The sequence below is a fragment of the Hydra vulgaris genome, chromosome 13, assembly GCF_038396675.1.
Source record: "Hydra vulgaris chromosome 13, alternate assembly HydraT2T_AEP".
Taxonomy (NCBI): domain Eukaryota; kingdom Metazoa; phylum Cnidaria; class Hydrozoa; order Anthoathecata; family Hydridae; genus Hydra; species Hydra vulgaris.
The window spans coordinates 28,430,543-28,446,861 of NC_088932.1; the positions used below are offsets into that span (position 1 = coordinate 28,430,543).

General features: G+C 26.7%; 1 protein-coding gene across 1 annotated transcript in view; it reads right to left on the minus strand.

Moving 5' to 3' along the window:
• The window catches only part of LOC100209000 (tRNA:m(4)X modification enzyme TRM13 homolog), a 58,478-nt gene that overhangs the window by 37,595 nt on the left and 4,564 nt on the right, over positions 1-16,319 (minus strand). Inside the window, exons 2-3 of the mRNA XM_065816412.1 lie at positions 12,820-12,982; positions 3,256-3,302 (exon numbers count right to left, since the gene is read on the minus strand). Of these exons, the coding sequence (XP_065672484.1) occupies positions 3,256-3,302; positions 12,820-12,981 (209 nt within the window). The 5' untranslated portion in view covers position 12,982. The remainder of the gene's footprint in view (positions 1-3,255; positions 3,303-12,819; positions 12,983-16,319) is intronic.

Here is a 16,319-nt window from a genome sequence, read left to right on the forward strand (position 1 = left end):
AAGCTTATAGAGAAGACCAGCATGCCAAACTTTATAAAAAGCTTTTGAAATGTCAAGAGCAAAGGCCTTAACCTCTCCACCTTTATCTAATGCACAATAAAACCTACCTGTTATTATTGTTAGCAAATTAGTTGTAGAACGAGAAGATCGAAATCCATATTGATGGTCAGAAAGTAAGTTATTAGATTCAAGATGAGAAATTAAGTGTTTGTTAATTAAAGATTTAAAATTGCTTATGATAGGAAGAGGACTAATGGGAGGATAGCTAGACGAATCAGATTGCTCTCCAGAATTTTTGAAGATAGGGATAACAGATGCCGCTTTCCAGCAGGTTGGAAAAAAGACTCTGATAAGCACTTGTTGAATAGTTTTGAGAGTATAGACGACAGCTCCGGAGAACACTTCTGCAAGACAATAACAGGTATGTTGTCCGGGCCACAAGCTGTAGAAGAGTCTAAGCAGAAAATCACTTTAGATACAGAAGCTGGAATGATACGAATGCCAAGTAATGGATCAACCTGTTTGTTGGCAATATCAGGTAGAACGCAACTAGTGGAATCAAGAGATGATAATGATGAAAAATGTCTTTACGTGAGGTGACAAAGTCTGAACCATACAAGAGAGGTGGAATTAAAGATTTGCCCTTATTATTTATACTATTAAAGGGTTGTCTGGAAAACTAATTAAAAAGTTGACTATTTGAATTAGGGATTGAGAAAGGCAAAAGTTGTAGGCTTGGATGCATACAGAATCACTGACACTAGAGCTAACCCATTCAGTGTGATGGGCATTAAAGTCGTCGACAATAACAATATAGGTTGATGGTTAAAGAGAGAGGGCTTGGTCAATATGATCAGAAATAACATCAAAAAGAGTACAGTCTTGAGATGAAAGAGAGCGATATAGAACAAAGAGAAAGGCGATAGAGTTAAGTGGTGCTAAACGAAAGCACATGAAAGAATAGCCTGATGATTCAAACTTAGTTTCACGACAAATGGGTGAATTCTTACGAATATAAATGCATAGGCCAAGCATGTGACTATTGAAGTCTTTACGAATTAAGGGAAGATAACCATCAACACTAAGATCGCAAGATAAGACAGCTGAACTCAAATTAGTCTCACAAAGAGCAAGTAGGTCTGGTGAACTTTGCAAGAGATAAGACTCAACAGAAGAAAAGTTACTTCGAAGACCACAAATATTAGTGAATGTTTAGAGAACTTGGTGATGATGATGGTTTTTTGTGTTTTATAGTTTTTGGTACTTTATTTATTTTTAAATTTGTTGAAGAACTTGACTCAAAGCATAGATAGTACTCAGAACACTGTTTAATAGCCCAAGCAATTGCCACATTACTATTAATAAACCCTAAGCCGTAACAAAGGGCTCCAAATGCGGCCTCGGCAAAGCACATCAAAAGTACGAACAGGGACACCATCCATGCGCTACATGGCGTTGTTAATACTTTGATATTTTTCAGCTGTTGATGGAATCAGCCTCTCTGATAACTTCCACAGAGTTCGGGAAACCTGACTACCAGCCAGTCTCAGAACCATAAAACTGAGTTTTAGAGCTGTACCCTCATTAGGAGATAATAGAATGAGTTGCCTAGTCATAAAAACAGAGACACAAGCAAAACCCATGCATTGAGTCAAGAACCTCCAGCATTCAACATCCTAAATTGGAAACAACGTACTAAAAATACATTTGCGCCAGCCTAATAGATGAAGTAGGGGTGCGAGGCTGGTCAACAGATAGAATCTGTTTACCCTTTAAGTCTTTGCCTAGGATGCCTTCTAGAAGGCAGTAGCCGGATGCATTTAACATCTGCCTAGGATGAGTATTTTTATCAAGAAACCATCTCTAGCCTTTACTCAACGAAGAGCACCAAGGCAGGGGGTGTTTTAAGTCGGAGTTAAAATCTCCTAGCCTTTTATTAAAAAGGCGCATCCTACAAGGCAGCAGGACATGAAGCAGATTGTACTGAGTTACATGTTACCAGTAGCAGGATAACCTGACCTGACAACATTTGGTTACAAAAGATTAGTTAATTCTGTTGGCGTGTTAAAAATTAGTTTTTCTGACATACATGGAAACATACAAAAATATGAGTGTTCTCAAAACCTCTAAAAAACCAAGGTCAAGTTGTCGCAACTCAACATATGCTTGGTCAAGTATGGAGTGCGATCCCACCTGCTGTATGAAAATGTCATAAGAGTAATCAAAACAAATGATAGAGAGTTAAATAAATGTTGGCGTACATCAGGGTTTAGTCGTAAACTTTTTATCATTGTTTTAGAAGCTTTAAAGAGTTCAGTGTTGGTTTACCATGGGAGCAATTTTATGCAGATGATTGATGCTTAACTGCACATTCAGATAAACATAAATAAGAAAAATTTATGCATTGTCAAATCAAGAATGAGCAAGTTACTGAAGCAAATTCTATTGTTTGTACATTTTGTAAGCAATAGGTTCACAAAAAATGTATTAATATACAAGGTGTTGGTTTTGAGTATAATAAATGTAATTTTGTATACAAAATCAAGATTGAAACTAATAGTGATGGAAAGTTTTGTTTTTTTTGTACTTTAAGGATTTACTATTCAATATGGAGTAAACATTAAGTAATAAATTATTTTTGTAGTATTTTTTTTCAATATATGTATAAATTTTTAATATTAAAATTCATAAACAGGTAAATAAACAACTATATTTTGAACTTTAATATAACTATAGTTATAAATGAAATGAATAACTTTAGAACTGTACAATCTTATACAATCAGTAGAATGGCAACTTTTTTCTTTCTGAAAGAAATATACAAAACATTATAAAACATCTTATTAATGTATTTATTGATTGTAATACCAATATTTCTTTTAAACATGTTTCAAGAATACTAAATATATTTAGAGAAAAAAAATTATTTTTGTAATATACTGCAAATTATAGCAGTGAGGCACTATTTTGAAAGGGGTGTAAAGTAAAGGTGAAAAGTAACCTTGTTGAAAAGGACAAAGTTGCATTGTTTGTGAAAAAAAAAACTTTGTTTTATTGTAATAATTGTTATATAGTAATAAAATACACTGAAATATTTGTAATAGACTAAACTAACGAAATATTTGTAATACACTAAACTAACGAAATATTTGTAACACACTGAACTAACAAAATTTTTTTATATAACGTTATGTAAAAATTTTAAATTTAAATTTCAGTTTTCAAGTTTCATTAAAAAATAAATTTTATACTTACTGTTTTTTATCCAAAGGACACAAAATTCTTTTTCTTTTATCATCATTCTATGAAATATTAAAATCACAAATATAAGAAGTATAACTTGCAGATTTTATAATAAATTCATTAACTTCATTGCTTACAAATAATTTCATTAACTTTTTTTTAAGTTAATTTACTGAAGCCAACTTTAACAAACTTCAGTTTAGTTTTTGTGTTGATCATTAAGTAGCTTAGCTCCCTATTCATTGATAATATCTAAAACTGTGAAGAAGTTGAAGACAAATCAACAGAAAAAACAAATAATTATCAATATTATATTTTTAGATTCAAGTTGCATTTTTTACTTTCATTTTATTTGTGGCTTTGTGCTTTAAAGTGTGTAAAAAAAACAGTAATAAAAAAGAAGATTTATTAAAATAAAACTTAAAAATTTAAAAGAACTTGTAATTTTTTGCAATAAAATGTTTAATAGGTTAACACAATATTGTATGTAATATTCAATAAGTTGAATTAATGATAAATGAATGATTCAAAAACATGTAAACGTGACCTAAGCATCAAATGTTTAAACATTTGATGGTAAAACAGTTTAAAAAATTGTAAATAAAAGATTCAGAAAACACTTAACATTTTTTGATCTGTTTGAAAAAGCTGATCTGGTTGAATAAGCTTGTATAGGGTGGTCATAAAAATTTCTGGCAAAAAATGAAAAATTAAAGTTTAAAAAATTGTTTATATGAAAAATGAAACAAATAAAAAATAAAACTAAACAAAGCAAATAAAACAGTAAATACTAAATTAAATTTAAAATTTTGTGTCTAAAGCAGATAAACATAAAAACTATCTATTTAAAAATAACTTTTTATGGTTGTTAACAATAAAATTAAAAAAAAAATACTATATTTATTTACAATACTATAATTATTTTTTAATTAGTTTTGTATAAAATGTTAATGGCACTAATTTTGTTTACAAATATTACAGAAAAACATTCAGATCAAAGTATATTTCTCTTTAAGAGAGAATCAGTATTTTTTAAACGATGTATTAAATTGTTGAAACTGTTTTTAAGATGATTGCATTATTTTTTATTATACATTTAATTGATTTTAACTGATTTTAACAGAAAACAAGAGAAAATATTACAATTTTTTAAACAAAGTATACTGTTAATGTTATTAATGATTTAATATATGTTTTTAAAAAATATAAAAAAATTATATATTTTTTGAACATTCTTTATGTTTCAGAATAGTCTTTTATATATTATCAGAATATATCTTTATCTACCAGAAGAGTAACATCTTTATTATTGATTACATGTCCCATCAAATTACTGGCAGTAAATGACTATCCAATAGCAAAACTTTCCACAATTTTATAAAAAATAAGTCTGAAAACCACTGCAAAGATAATGATTGAGAAAGTTCAACTTTTTTTGCAGAAAGGTGCAAAAACTACCTACTATCTCAACTATCTCAAAATCTTAAAGGTTGTATCTCAAAGCACAAAATTTTAAAAGTTGTATCTCAAAGCACAAAATTTTAAAGGTTATCTCAAAGCACAAAATTTTAAAGGTTGTATCTCAAAGCACAAAATTTTAAAGGTTGTATCTCAAAGCACAAAACTTTAAAGGTTGTATTTCAAAGCACAAAATTTTAAAGGTTGTATCTCAAAACACAAAATTTTAAAGGTTGTAACTCAAAGCACAAAATTTTAAAGGTTGTATCTCAAAGCACAAAATTTTAAAGGTCGTAACTCAAAGCACAAAATTTTAAAGATTGTATCTCAAAACACAAAATTTTAAAGGTTGTAACTCAAAGCACAAAATTTTAAAGGTTGTATCTCAAAGCACAAAATTTTAAAGGTCGTAACTCAAAGCACAAAATTTTAAAGATTGTATCTCAAAACACAAAATTTTAAAGGTTGTATCTCAAAGCACAAAATTTTAAAGGTTGTAACTCAAAGCTCACAATTTTAAAGGTTGTATCTCAAAGCAAAAAAATTTGAAGGTTGTATCTCAAAGCATAAAACTGGATGATATTTCACTGAATTTCATGATATTTTTATTGAATTTCTATTATAAACTGCCAACTCTAAAACTCTTTTACTAATCACTGCAGCAGCTCCATCATTGCCCACTATAATGAAATTATAGTATTATTACTAAATAGTGCCCCCTTGCTTGTTTCATTTTAAGATTAGGCTTAACGGTCTTATCTCAAAATAGCTGCAAAAAATTTTCAGCCATTTTGAGATAAGATCATTAAGCCTAATCTTAAAATGAAAACATTTTCAACTTTTTATGTTCATAATAAAAATGGCAGCATTTTTTATTAACCCTATTTTTCAATTATTAATGAGTATTTTAATAGGTTTTATGGTAAACAATTTTTATATAAAATAACAACCAATATCTGGATGTCTACTTGAAATAATTCCCAGCCTTTAATAAACAGCTAACACAAACAGTCATCTTTAAAACCTGTTATCATTTTAGAAAAGAATTCACCAAAACAATTCACTCAGCAAGATGTCAATATTTGTTGACTTTAATGTATTAATGTATCTTTCAGCAAATTTCTTTTAAAAACTATCAAATTGCTGCTCATTGATGATACATAAGCTTTTAAACAGCATGATTGAGGTAAGAAATCATTATATAAGAAAATTTCTTTGATAGCAGGAACATTTTATAAACATTTTACAAGTACTTCATGTGTAAAATGAGCTTTAGTTTCAGAAAGATATAAAATAGTCTAAAAAAAGGAATTTAAAAAAACTTTAATACAAGTCAGAACTTATTTTCTGAAAACTTCTTTAATCTAAGATATTTCTAAAGAACTTTCTTCTATACAATTTGACTTTTTATAACAAAACATAATAAAAGTTATTTTCATTACAAAGATCAAAAAAAAAAGAACTTTTTTATAGCATTTCTCATGTTGATCTTAAATATGCAACTTTTTCTCTTTAATCACACTCAGTTTTAAGAATGTTTATATTAGGTATTAGGATATTGGGTGTTTGCATTTGGAATAAAATCCCTGCAAAATGTCACACAAAAAAATTATTCAAAAGTAACTTTTGAAGAAGCATATTTTCATTTTTGTTTTTAAAAATTTGTTTGTAATTAAAATTTTTATACTATTACTGCAATTTTTATGTCATAAATTTGCACATATTTATGTATGTATGATGTATCAAATCATATAAGTCTAAATCACAGGCCACATTCACTTTTAAAGGTATTACAATCAAAAATTGGAATTTTGGAGACACAAAGCTCAAAATTTCACTTGATGGCAATGGTATTTTGGAATAAAGAGGGTTAACGTGCCACACAAAAAAGAATTAATAATTAATGAAGAGCGAAGTCAGAGAAATACTATGAGTCTTAGATATATAAGATTCTTTTTTTTTTCCTCAAAAAAACTTTGGAACTGCAGAGTTTAGTTTTATTAATCAACACCAACAACAAAATAGATGACGCAAAAACATGCAAAGAACCATATGAACACTTTCTGAAGTTAATATCAATTCAAATTTGTTTTTTTAATTCTGGTTCACTCCCAACAAGGCTGCAAGCAACCACTGTTAAGTTGGGAGTTACTAGAAAACAAAGAATAGAGTTATAAAGCAAGGAAACATTTGACAGAAGACTTATAAAGTTTTAGGTTGTATGAGTCATGAAAACATCTAGATGGAGGAGAGTTCCAAATGGTTAAAGTGTGAGGAAAAAAACTAGACAAATAAAAGTTTTTAGAGCATGTAGGGACAGATACAGTAAACAAATGAGACTTAGCTAAATGATAAGTCAAGCAAGAATAAGTTTTAGTTGATGGAACTAGATATGATAGCTTTTTTGAGCAGCACGGCAATTGAAAAGAGACTCAAGCAGATAGAGTGAGTCTAACTATATTTAGAATAAGTTTTAGACTATTAGGGACGAATAAGAAATTTGTAGAGGTAGATAATGGAATAAGGAGTAAAAAAATGGCAAGCACTATAAAGAGAAGCAACCTTAGCAGATGCTAATTTAGCAATCGATTGTATATATGGTTTCCATGAAAAGTCAATAGTAAACAATAATCCAAGAGGACCTAAAGAAGAGGACTCAATGAGAGGGTTACCAATCATTAATATAGGAATGTTGACAGTATTGTGATAGTTGTTTGCAGTAAATAACTGAGTTTTGTTGGAGTTCAAATTTACATGCATTGCAAGCCCCAATCTATTACAGAAGTGAGATAAGATTGAAAATCGGCTGCCTGTTCTAAGCAATCGAAAAAAGAAGACTTTTTGTCAAAACAGGAGTATAAAGTTGAGTCGTCAGCAAAAAGAGCTACTTAAGATGTAAGGTTATCAAGAAGAAAGAAATAACACAGGACAAAGAAATAATACAGGACCAAGGATAGTCATTTAAGTGCTTTATTAAAATCAAGGATGATTTTAATAAAGTCCCTTTATTAAAATCAAATTTAATTTATTAAACAATTTCAGAAATAATCTCAAAAACTTTTCCAGATACACCATATGAAGCAAACTTATAGAAAGACCGACATGCCAAACTTTGTTGAAAACTTTAGATAAGTCAAGAGCAATAGCCCTAGCCTATCAACCTCCATCTAATGCATGATAAAATCTTTTAGTCACGGCAGTTAGCAAGTCAGCCATAGAGCGAGAGGATCAAAAACGATATTGATTGTCTGACAATAAGCTATTTGACCCAAGATGGGATGTGAAAAATGACTTTGCAAGACTATAACAGGAATGTTGTCTGGACCACAAGGCATAGACGAGTGTAATTGAGATATGACCTTAGCAATGGCAACTAAAGTGATTTGAATGTCTAACAATAGGCTAACTTGTTCAATGGGAAAGGAAGGAAGGAAATGGTCATAAGATTTAAGAGTCCAATTAGAAGAAAACTTTTTTGCAAATAGTTCTGCCTTATCCGTGAGAGAGGCAATATGATCAGCCCCATAAATGAGAGAACTCTTTAATACATTTAGTGAATTATAGTCTTAAATGCATAGTTATAGGTTTTAGTGCCAACAGGGTCAGTAACGTTAGAGACAAGCCATTCAGTGTGATGAGCATTTAAGTCACTAATAACATCAATATTGACTGAGGGGTAAAGAGATAGGGCATTATCAATTTGGTCAGAAATTACATTTAAAAGAGTGCAGTCTTGGGAAGGAGGAAAACAATAAAGAACAAAGAGAAAAGTGTTAAAGTGAAGAGGTGCTAAGTGGAAGTACATAAAAGAATTATTAAAGGATTCAAACCCGATTTCACAACAAATATGTGTATGTATATCACAACAAATGTATATGTATATCCCCAAGCCAAGCATGTGACTATACAAGTCTTTGCGAATCAAAGGATAATATCCATCAACACTGACATCTGAAGAAAAAATAGTGGAATTTAAATTAGTCTCACTAAGAGCAAGCAAGTCTGGTGAATTTTGCAAGAGGTAAGATTTACTGATGAAGGTTGCTTTTCAGACCACAAATATTTGTAAAAGATATATTAAAACAGTTAGGTGGTGGGGATGGTTTTTTATGTTTAATATTTTGGGTTACTTTTAGCATGATTTAAATTTAAAGAAAACTTAGACTATGGCCTCCTAAGCGATGAGCTATGGAGTTGTCTCAGTCATGTTAACTAACCTTTTTTAACTTAACTTGGATTTTTTTTAAAACACATATAAACATATAATTCAAAAGATTTTGAATTATGTTAGAAATAATATCAATACTTTTATCTTTAATAATTTTTTTGTATTAGTAAAACGATTCTAAATAACAAATTAAAACAATTTTAAGTAACAAATTACTAATGATGATTTTTGTTAAAGTATTATTGAAATATGTATATAATTTTTTTAATTTATATTATATAAATTATGTAAGTATGCATTCTATAAAAAAAAAAAATTTTTTTTTTAATTATTTCGATTTTATAAAAGACTTTTTTGTCGACAGTCTCTTTAGATTTCATTGAAAAAATAACAAATGTTTTTGAAAACTGTGAATTAAATAACTTCGACCTTTACTAATATTTTTATATTATTGAAAAACTTTTATAAAAAGTAACATGTCACTGCTAATGGGATTTTTTTTAAGTTTACAAAGATTTTTGACAAGAAAAAGAGAAATTTTATCTTTTCATTGATATGAACATTATTTTTTTTTTTTTTTATTACTACGAAAGATTTTTTAAAATCTTTTTTGTTTACTTTATTTACTTAACATTTTAAAGAATAAAATATTTTCCCCTTATTATGTATTACTTTCTACAAATAAATTTATATTTTAAAAATGTTTAAACAAAGCATGAAATGGTTTAAATTTTTTTTTATTAATGCGTAATTATTTAAGTGCATCTATATGGAAACTTACCAATTTTAAATTAGTATAAAAAAGCATTACAATTTAAATTAAGTGTGCGCATTTATTAAACAATCACTAGAAGTTGTTACTCTATTTTAAAGTGTTACCTATACCATAAAAAAATTAGTAAAGTTAAAAAATTCAAAGTTAATTATTCCAAACACAAAAACTTGATTTAAATAATTGTAACGTATTGATTTTTAAATAATCTCAGAGTTTTATTTTAGTTGAGTTACATTTTTTTTTTTTGCGTTTTAGTTTTATGTTCTTTTTTGTGTTTTAGCTTTTGAAATGTTGAATTTTTCAAAACATGCTAACAGCTGTGGTGAAATCATTAAAACAAAATATTATTTGTGTTCATATAATGACGTGCAACAGCACACCTTCCTGACCAAGACTGTGGCCACTAGCCTCAAATTGTACTTTTAATTGTTTGTACTTTTGATAGTCACTTTGCTGATTGTGATACCTGTAAATCATGTTCTGTCAAACCTGTAGTCACTTACCGAGAACTTCATGAATCAAGTCTAATTTTGCTTAATAGGGTGGGGTGAAAACTACCTTATTTTAAAATTTCTCCTGTTACACCCAAGGTTTGTTCTATATTATAAAATAACACTGGATTTAAAAGATTTTTAAATAAAAAAATTTTTAAGGGTTCTTAACTGACCCTTGAATATTTAACAGGTTTCTAATAATTATCTGATAAAACATTTTTCAAAAGTATGTCAACCTGCTATTCAAATGAAGCAAAACTTTATAAAAGTTTTAAAATCATATTTTTTATAATTACTAACTTAATTGTTTAAATAATTTTATGTGGTTTTGTTAAAAATTATAAATGTTATGAAATGCCAACAATGAAATTATAATAGTGTATAGAACTTCATGTGACAAATACAATTGTTTAACTAGAATTTTGTATTGTCTTATTTGACCCACAGGCAATTCTGGAGGGTTTACCTATACAAAAAACTTTTAGCTACAAGGCTGCATATAGTATACACATAGTATTAGAACAGTGCTAACCTAAATCTGCTAAAGTATATGAATATATTTAAAATTTATATGTAATAAAAAACATCACTACATACATCATAAATTTCAAAAGACAAAAAATGAACATTATAAATAAAAACTATTTCCGAACAATTATTCACAGATTTTATATATATAGCTTATATATTAAATTGTATAACTGAATGGAATATAAAAATCATAAAATTTTGATCTTTAAATTTTAAAAAATCTTACAAAGGATCAACAGCAACAGGGAAAATATTTGGGTTATTGATTGAAAGATAAATTGAGACTTTTAAGGACTTTGTCATCCTAAAAAATTAAGTATAAGTTAGAGATATTTACACATAAATTTCTGATTGTGATAAATTAACGATTGTTTTAAGGTAAACTTTTCTAGAGAAAATTTATGAAAGTAATAAAAACAGAAAACAGATCTAAAATAGGCACAAGGAAGAGAAAATAGGCACAAGGAAGAGAAAATAGGCACAAGGAAGAGAAAATAGGCACAAGGAAGAGAATTAAAATAAGTTTTGTTTAGAAATAAAAGAGGAATAAAAGCTTTCAAACTTGTTAAAAAAAAAAATTTTTCCGGAAAAAACTTTCAGTTTCAACAAAATAAAAAGTATGCACTCTTCATGATCTGCACAGTGTTTGAGAAACGTTTCCGTTTTAGAGCTGTATTACAACAAAATAGCAGTAAGAATTGCATCATTAAGGCAAAAGAAAATTGAGTTAAAAGTAGAAATGAAACAATTTCAAATCAAATAAATTTTTAAACTCAAAATATCTTCTATAATATGTTCTAAAAACTTTTATAACAAACTTTTGGCTTAGCATAGGAATGCCATAAATAGTCATAAAAACTAATCCAACTGAGCTATCCAGCCACATAATAATAAATATTATTCTATTACCTCCAAAAGATAATATATCATCAACAACAACAAAGGTATAATACCTCATCAATTACCACTATAACAACTACATTATTAACCCTTAAACAATCTTTTAACAATCTTTTAACAACTTTATTACCAACTCTTTAACAACCTTATTATAAACCCATCGACAACTTCATTAACAACCTTATATTATTCTTATTAAGCCTTTAACAATCATTAACAACTCTTTCACAATTTTATTAACAACTCTTTTTCAACTTCATTAAAGCCCTTGGACAACTTCAATAACAACCTTTTAATAATCTCATTAACCCTTTAACAACCTTATTAACAACAATTTTTTAACAACTTTACAAATCACCTTTAATTCAAATTTGGAAATATGGTAAAAGTGAAACTTTTTTAAGTGAGGTTTTTGCATGGGTTTTGTTTTTGCAGAACCTAAAATCACGCAGATAAAGTTTCAAGCAAACTTACTGCGCAATTTGAGTCATTAAGGTCAAACTGTATAGGAAAAAAAATTTTTTGACAAATACTGAACTGCTAAATTTCTAAGAAGAATATGGTTGGTATTAAATGGTTGGTATTGAATGCTAGCATACCAATTTAGGGTGTCAAAAGTACTTTTTGCAGTAAAAGAAGTTTTACCAGAAAAACAAATAACACAAATAAGGATCAATAAAATCTTTTTTTTTTTGTCTTCAGATCCCTATCTTTCTTTTCTTTAACAACCACCAACAACCAGTAAACAAACTTGAACCTACTTTAAATTTGAACGATGACAACTTAAAAAATGTGGAGAAAAAATAAACCTAATCACACTAAAAACAAGGGGGTACCGCCACCCAAATTTTGTTCCTAGAATAGGCCCTGCACCCATGTATGATGTATTTAAATAATTTTAATAAAGTAATTCCTTAATTTCCTTTGATAGAATTTTTCACTTGTTGAGACATATTTCTCCATTAATAATTTTTAACAAACTTGGCAACAACTTCTTAATTTCTTTAGCAACCTTAATATCAAACTCAAAACTCTTTTAACAACCTTGCTAACAATCTTTTAACCCTTCCAACCGCCCGCCCCCCCCTCATTAGCAAACTTAATAAAAACCTCATTATTAATTTACTTTAATTGAACATTAAAAAAAATACTTTTATTAATAAATTTTTTGGAAATAAACTACTTTAAGATAACAACAATTGTAGCTTCATTGGAAAATAAATATTTTTCAATTTACAAGGTTTGCTTACTTGATTATTTTCTTGAAACAAATGTTCTGCACAATATGTTTGACCCTTAGGAGGCATCATTTTACAAAAGCGTTGTTTCCTTTTGACAAAGTATCCACATCTTCCTTCTACAGGTGGTTTAATGTTATTGCAAGAGAAAATTTTCAAAGTAGATGTATCCATTCTATATATTATAATAACAAAAAATACAAAAACTGTATTTAAAATGTATCAATTCAAACAACTTATCCAGTAATTATACAGCGTTTATATATATATATATATATATATATATATATATATATATATATATATATATATATATATATATATATATATATATACATATACACATATATGTGTGTGTATATATATATATATACACATATATGTATATTTATATATTTATATATATATACATATACACATATATGTGTGTGTATATATATATATATATATATATATATATATATATATATATATATATATATATATATATATACATATATGTATATTTATATATACATATACACATAAATTTGTGTATATATATATATATATATATATATATATATATATATATATATATATATATATATATATATATACATATATATATACATTTATATATATATATATTTTTTTGAACATCGCATTAGCAATAAATTTGTAAAAATTTTAATAAAAATCACAATATTTTTTATTCTTGACATGTTTCGTAGTCATACTACATTTTTAAAAGATTTAATTTACAATTAAAACTCTGGTAAATAAATTTAAAAACTGAAGACAATACAGAGAAAAAATTAACAGACAAATAAACTTGTTACAAACCAATTAAAAATTATATAACAAATTATACATATACACATATGTGTGTGTGTGTATATATATATATATATATATATATATATATATATATATATATATATATATATATATATATATATATATATATATATATATATCTAATTCACTCTCTACATCAGTTTATCACAAAAAAACATACACGGGTCTTTTACAAAATTTCTTTAGTTTTGTTCCTTCATGTTACAAAACTAGTCTTATAAGTTGCTTGATTGATCGAATAAAATTAACAACATGTGGTTTGGATTTGATAAGGATATAAAAAATCTTTTTTTAGTTTTAAAAAATAATCAATTTCTGCAAAATTTATCGACACTGAAATTAAACTATATGTTGAAAAGAAAATTAATCCACCTATTATAAATACTGTTGATAATACTAATATAAGATATTTTAAGCTTCCATTTATTGGATTTACTCAAACTTTACTAAAACTAAAATTGATAAAATTATTAAAAAGTATTGTAAAAATGTAATAATCAAGTTTATATTCACAACTGATAAATTAAAAAACAATTTTTGCATAAAAGATCCACTTCCTAAGATGCTTAAATCTAACGTTGTCTACAAATTTTCTTGTGCTGGCTGTAACGCCAGTTATATTGGAGAAACCTCCAGACATTTGACAACACGGATAAATGAGCACCTTACAAGTGACAAGCAATCGCATATTTTAAAACATTTAAACTCATCCATTAATTGTAAAACACTAACTAATTATGATTGCTTTCAGATTTTAGATACTGCCTCTACCATTAACAAATTAAAAATAAACTTCATATTAAATAAGTACTTCATATTAAATGGGAAAATTCTTCTTTAAATAAACAAACATCTCATTATATTATAAATTTATCTATCTAACTTACTACATTATTATAATTATTAATAATATTTTAATATTAGGAAGTTTATTTTGTCATAGTTTGTAATATAATTTTTAATTTGTTTGTAACAAGTTTATTTGTCCGTTAATTTTTTCTCTGTATTGTCTTCAGTTTCTAAATCTATTTACCAGAGTTTTAATTGTAAATTAAATCTTTTGAAAATGTAGTATGACTACGAAACATGTCAAGAATAAAAAATATTGTGATTTTTATTAAGATTTTTATATATATATATATATATATATATATATATATATATATATATATATATATATATATATATATATATATATATATATATATATATATATATATATACAGAAGCAAATAGTATTTATGTTGCTAACAATATTTTTTATGCTGATATATTATTTATATAATATTAGTTGTTGTAAAATGATATTATACATTTTAAAATACTTTTGCAATAAATAAATAATATTTGATTAAAGAAAATTTTTTTATATATTTATAAATAACAAATAATAATTGACTTAAAACATTTTTTTTTTTCTTTTGTTAAGCATACATACATTTTTATAAAAAAAAAATGAGAAAAAGTAACAGCTAAATATTTTTTTGTTATTAAAAATTAAAATTTTAAATGAAAATTTGATAAAAAAGTTTGAACTGTGTTCCAGAAAAGCACATATTGAGATTTTTGTGAGAAACACATAAAAAAATATGACAGCTCTGTTTTAACTTAAGAGCTGTTAACTAATGAGTACAATCGAGTTGAGTCTTTATAGTTGATGAGTACAAACGGACTTAAAATCTTCCACAAAAAAAAAGACTTGCAATGCAATCTTTTGATTGTTGACTAAATCTTTTTGCTGTTGACTAAATTGTGTTCTTTTGAACACAATTTAGTCAACAGCAAGAAAAAATACATAAAAGAATTCATTTCTACATTTTCTTCTCAAGATTGACAGTAAGCTTACTTTTAACCATATCAATACATTACATACTTTATCTAATGTTCTCAGATTTTAATTACCATTACGTTGAGCAAGAAATTCTATTCAGTTTTAAAGATTGAACCAATCAAACTATACTTCTCATTGTCAAACATTCATCTTATTTCTTGCCATTTTTAAATTTTTCATTCCATTCCTTTAGATATGAACTTGTTTAATTACATTTAATCTAATTATTCTCAAAAGCAAGAGAAGAACAAATAACTTAGGTAATTAGAAATGTGTTTACAAAACAGCATCTCCATTAGCCACAACTTTATATAGTCAATGAAACAAAAATATTACTAAAGGCATAAGTAGTAACCTAAAAATTATGCAAGTTTCCTAAATAGACCTTTTACTATTTATGCTTAAATGGCATTTTGTCAAAACAAAATTATGTGGTTGTTTGTAATCAAGACTCATAATCTTTCATTATGAAAATTGTTCATATATAGTATGTATAACATTTTTTAATTAATAACGAAGAAAGCCCTTTTACTAGTTTTTTTGGTTATGATTTTTTTTTTTTTTTAGTTTTTTATAAAACAATATTTTAGAAAATTTTATATAAATTCGTATGAACTGTCATTGATGACATCATACTGAAATAGCCATCTGTGACTCCTTCATTACATACTGAAAAAACTGGATTTAAGTTGGCATCCAAAACTTTAAACATAAAAAATATATTGAAACATGGCTGACTTAAATCAACAAGTGTTGTTATGATCATAAGTCTTGTTATGAACATAAAATGAATAACTCATCAAAATAATGGGATTTGCTAAAAAGTTCTTTTTATTTGAGT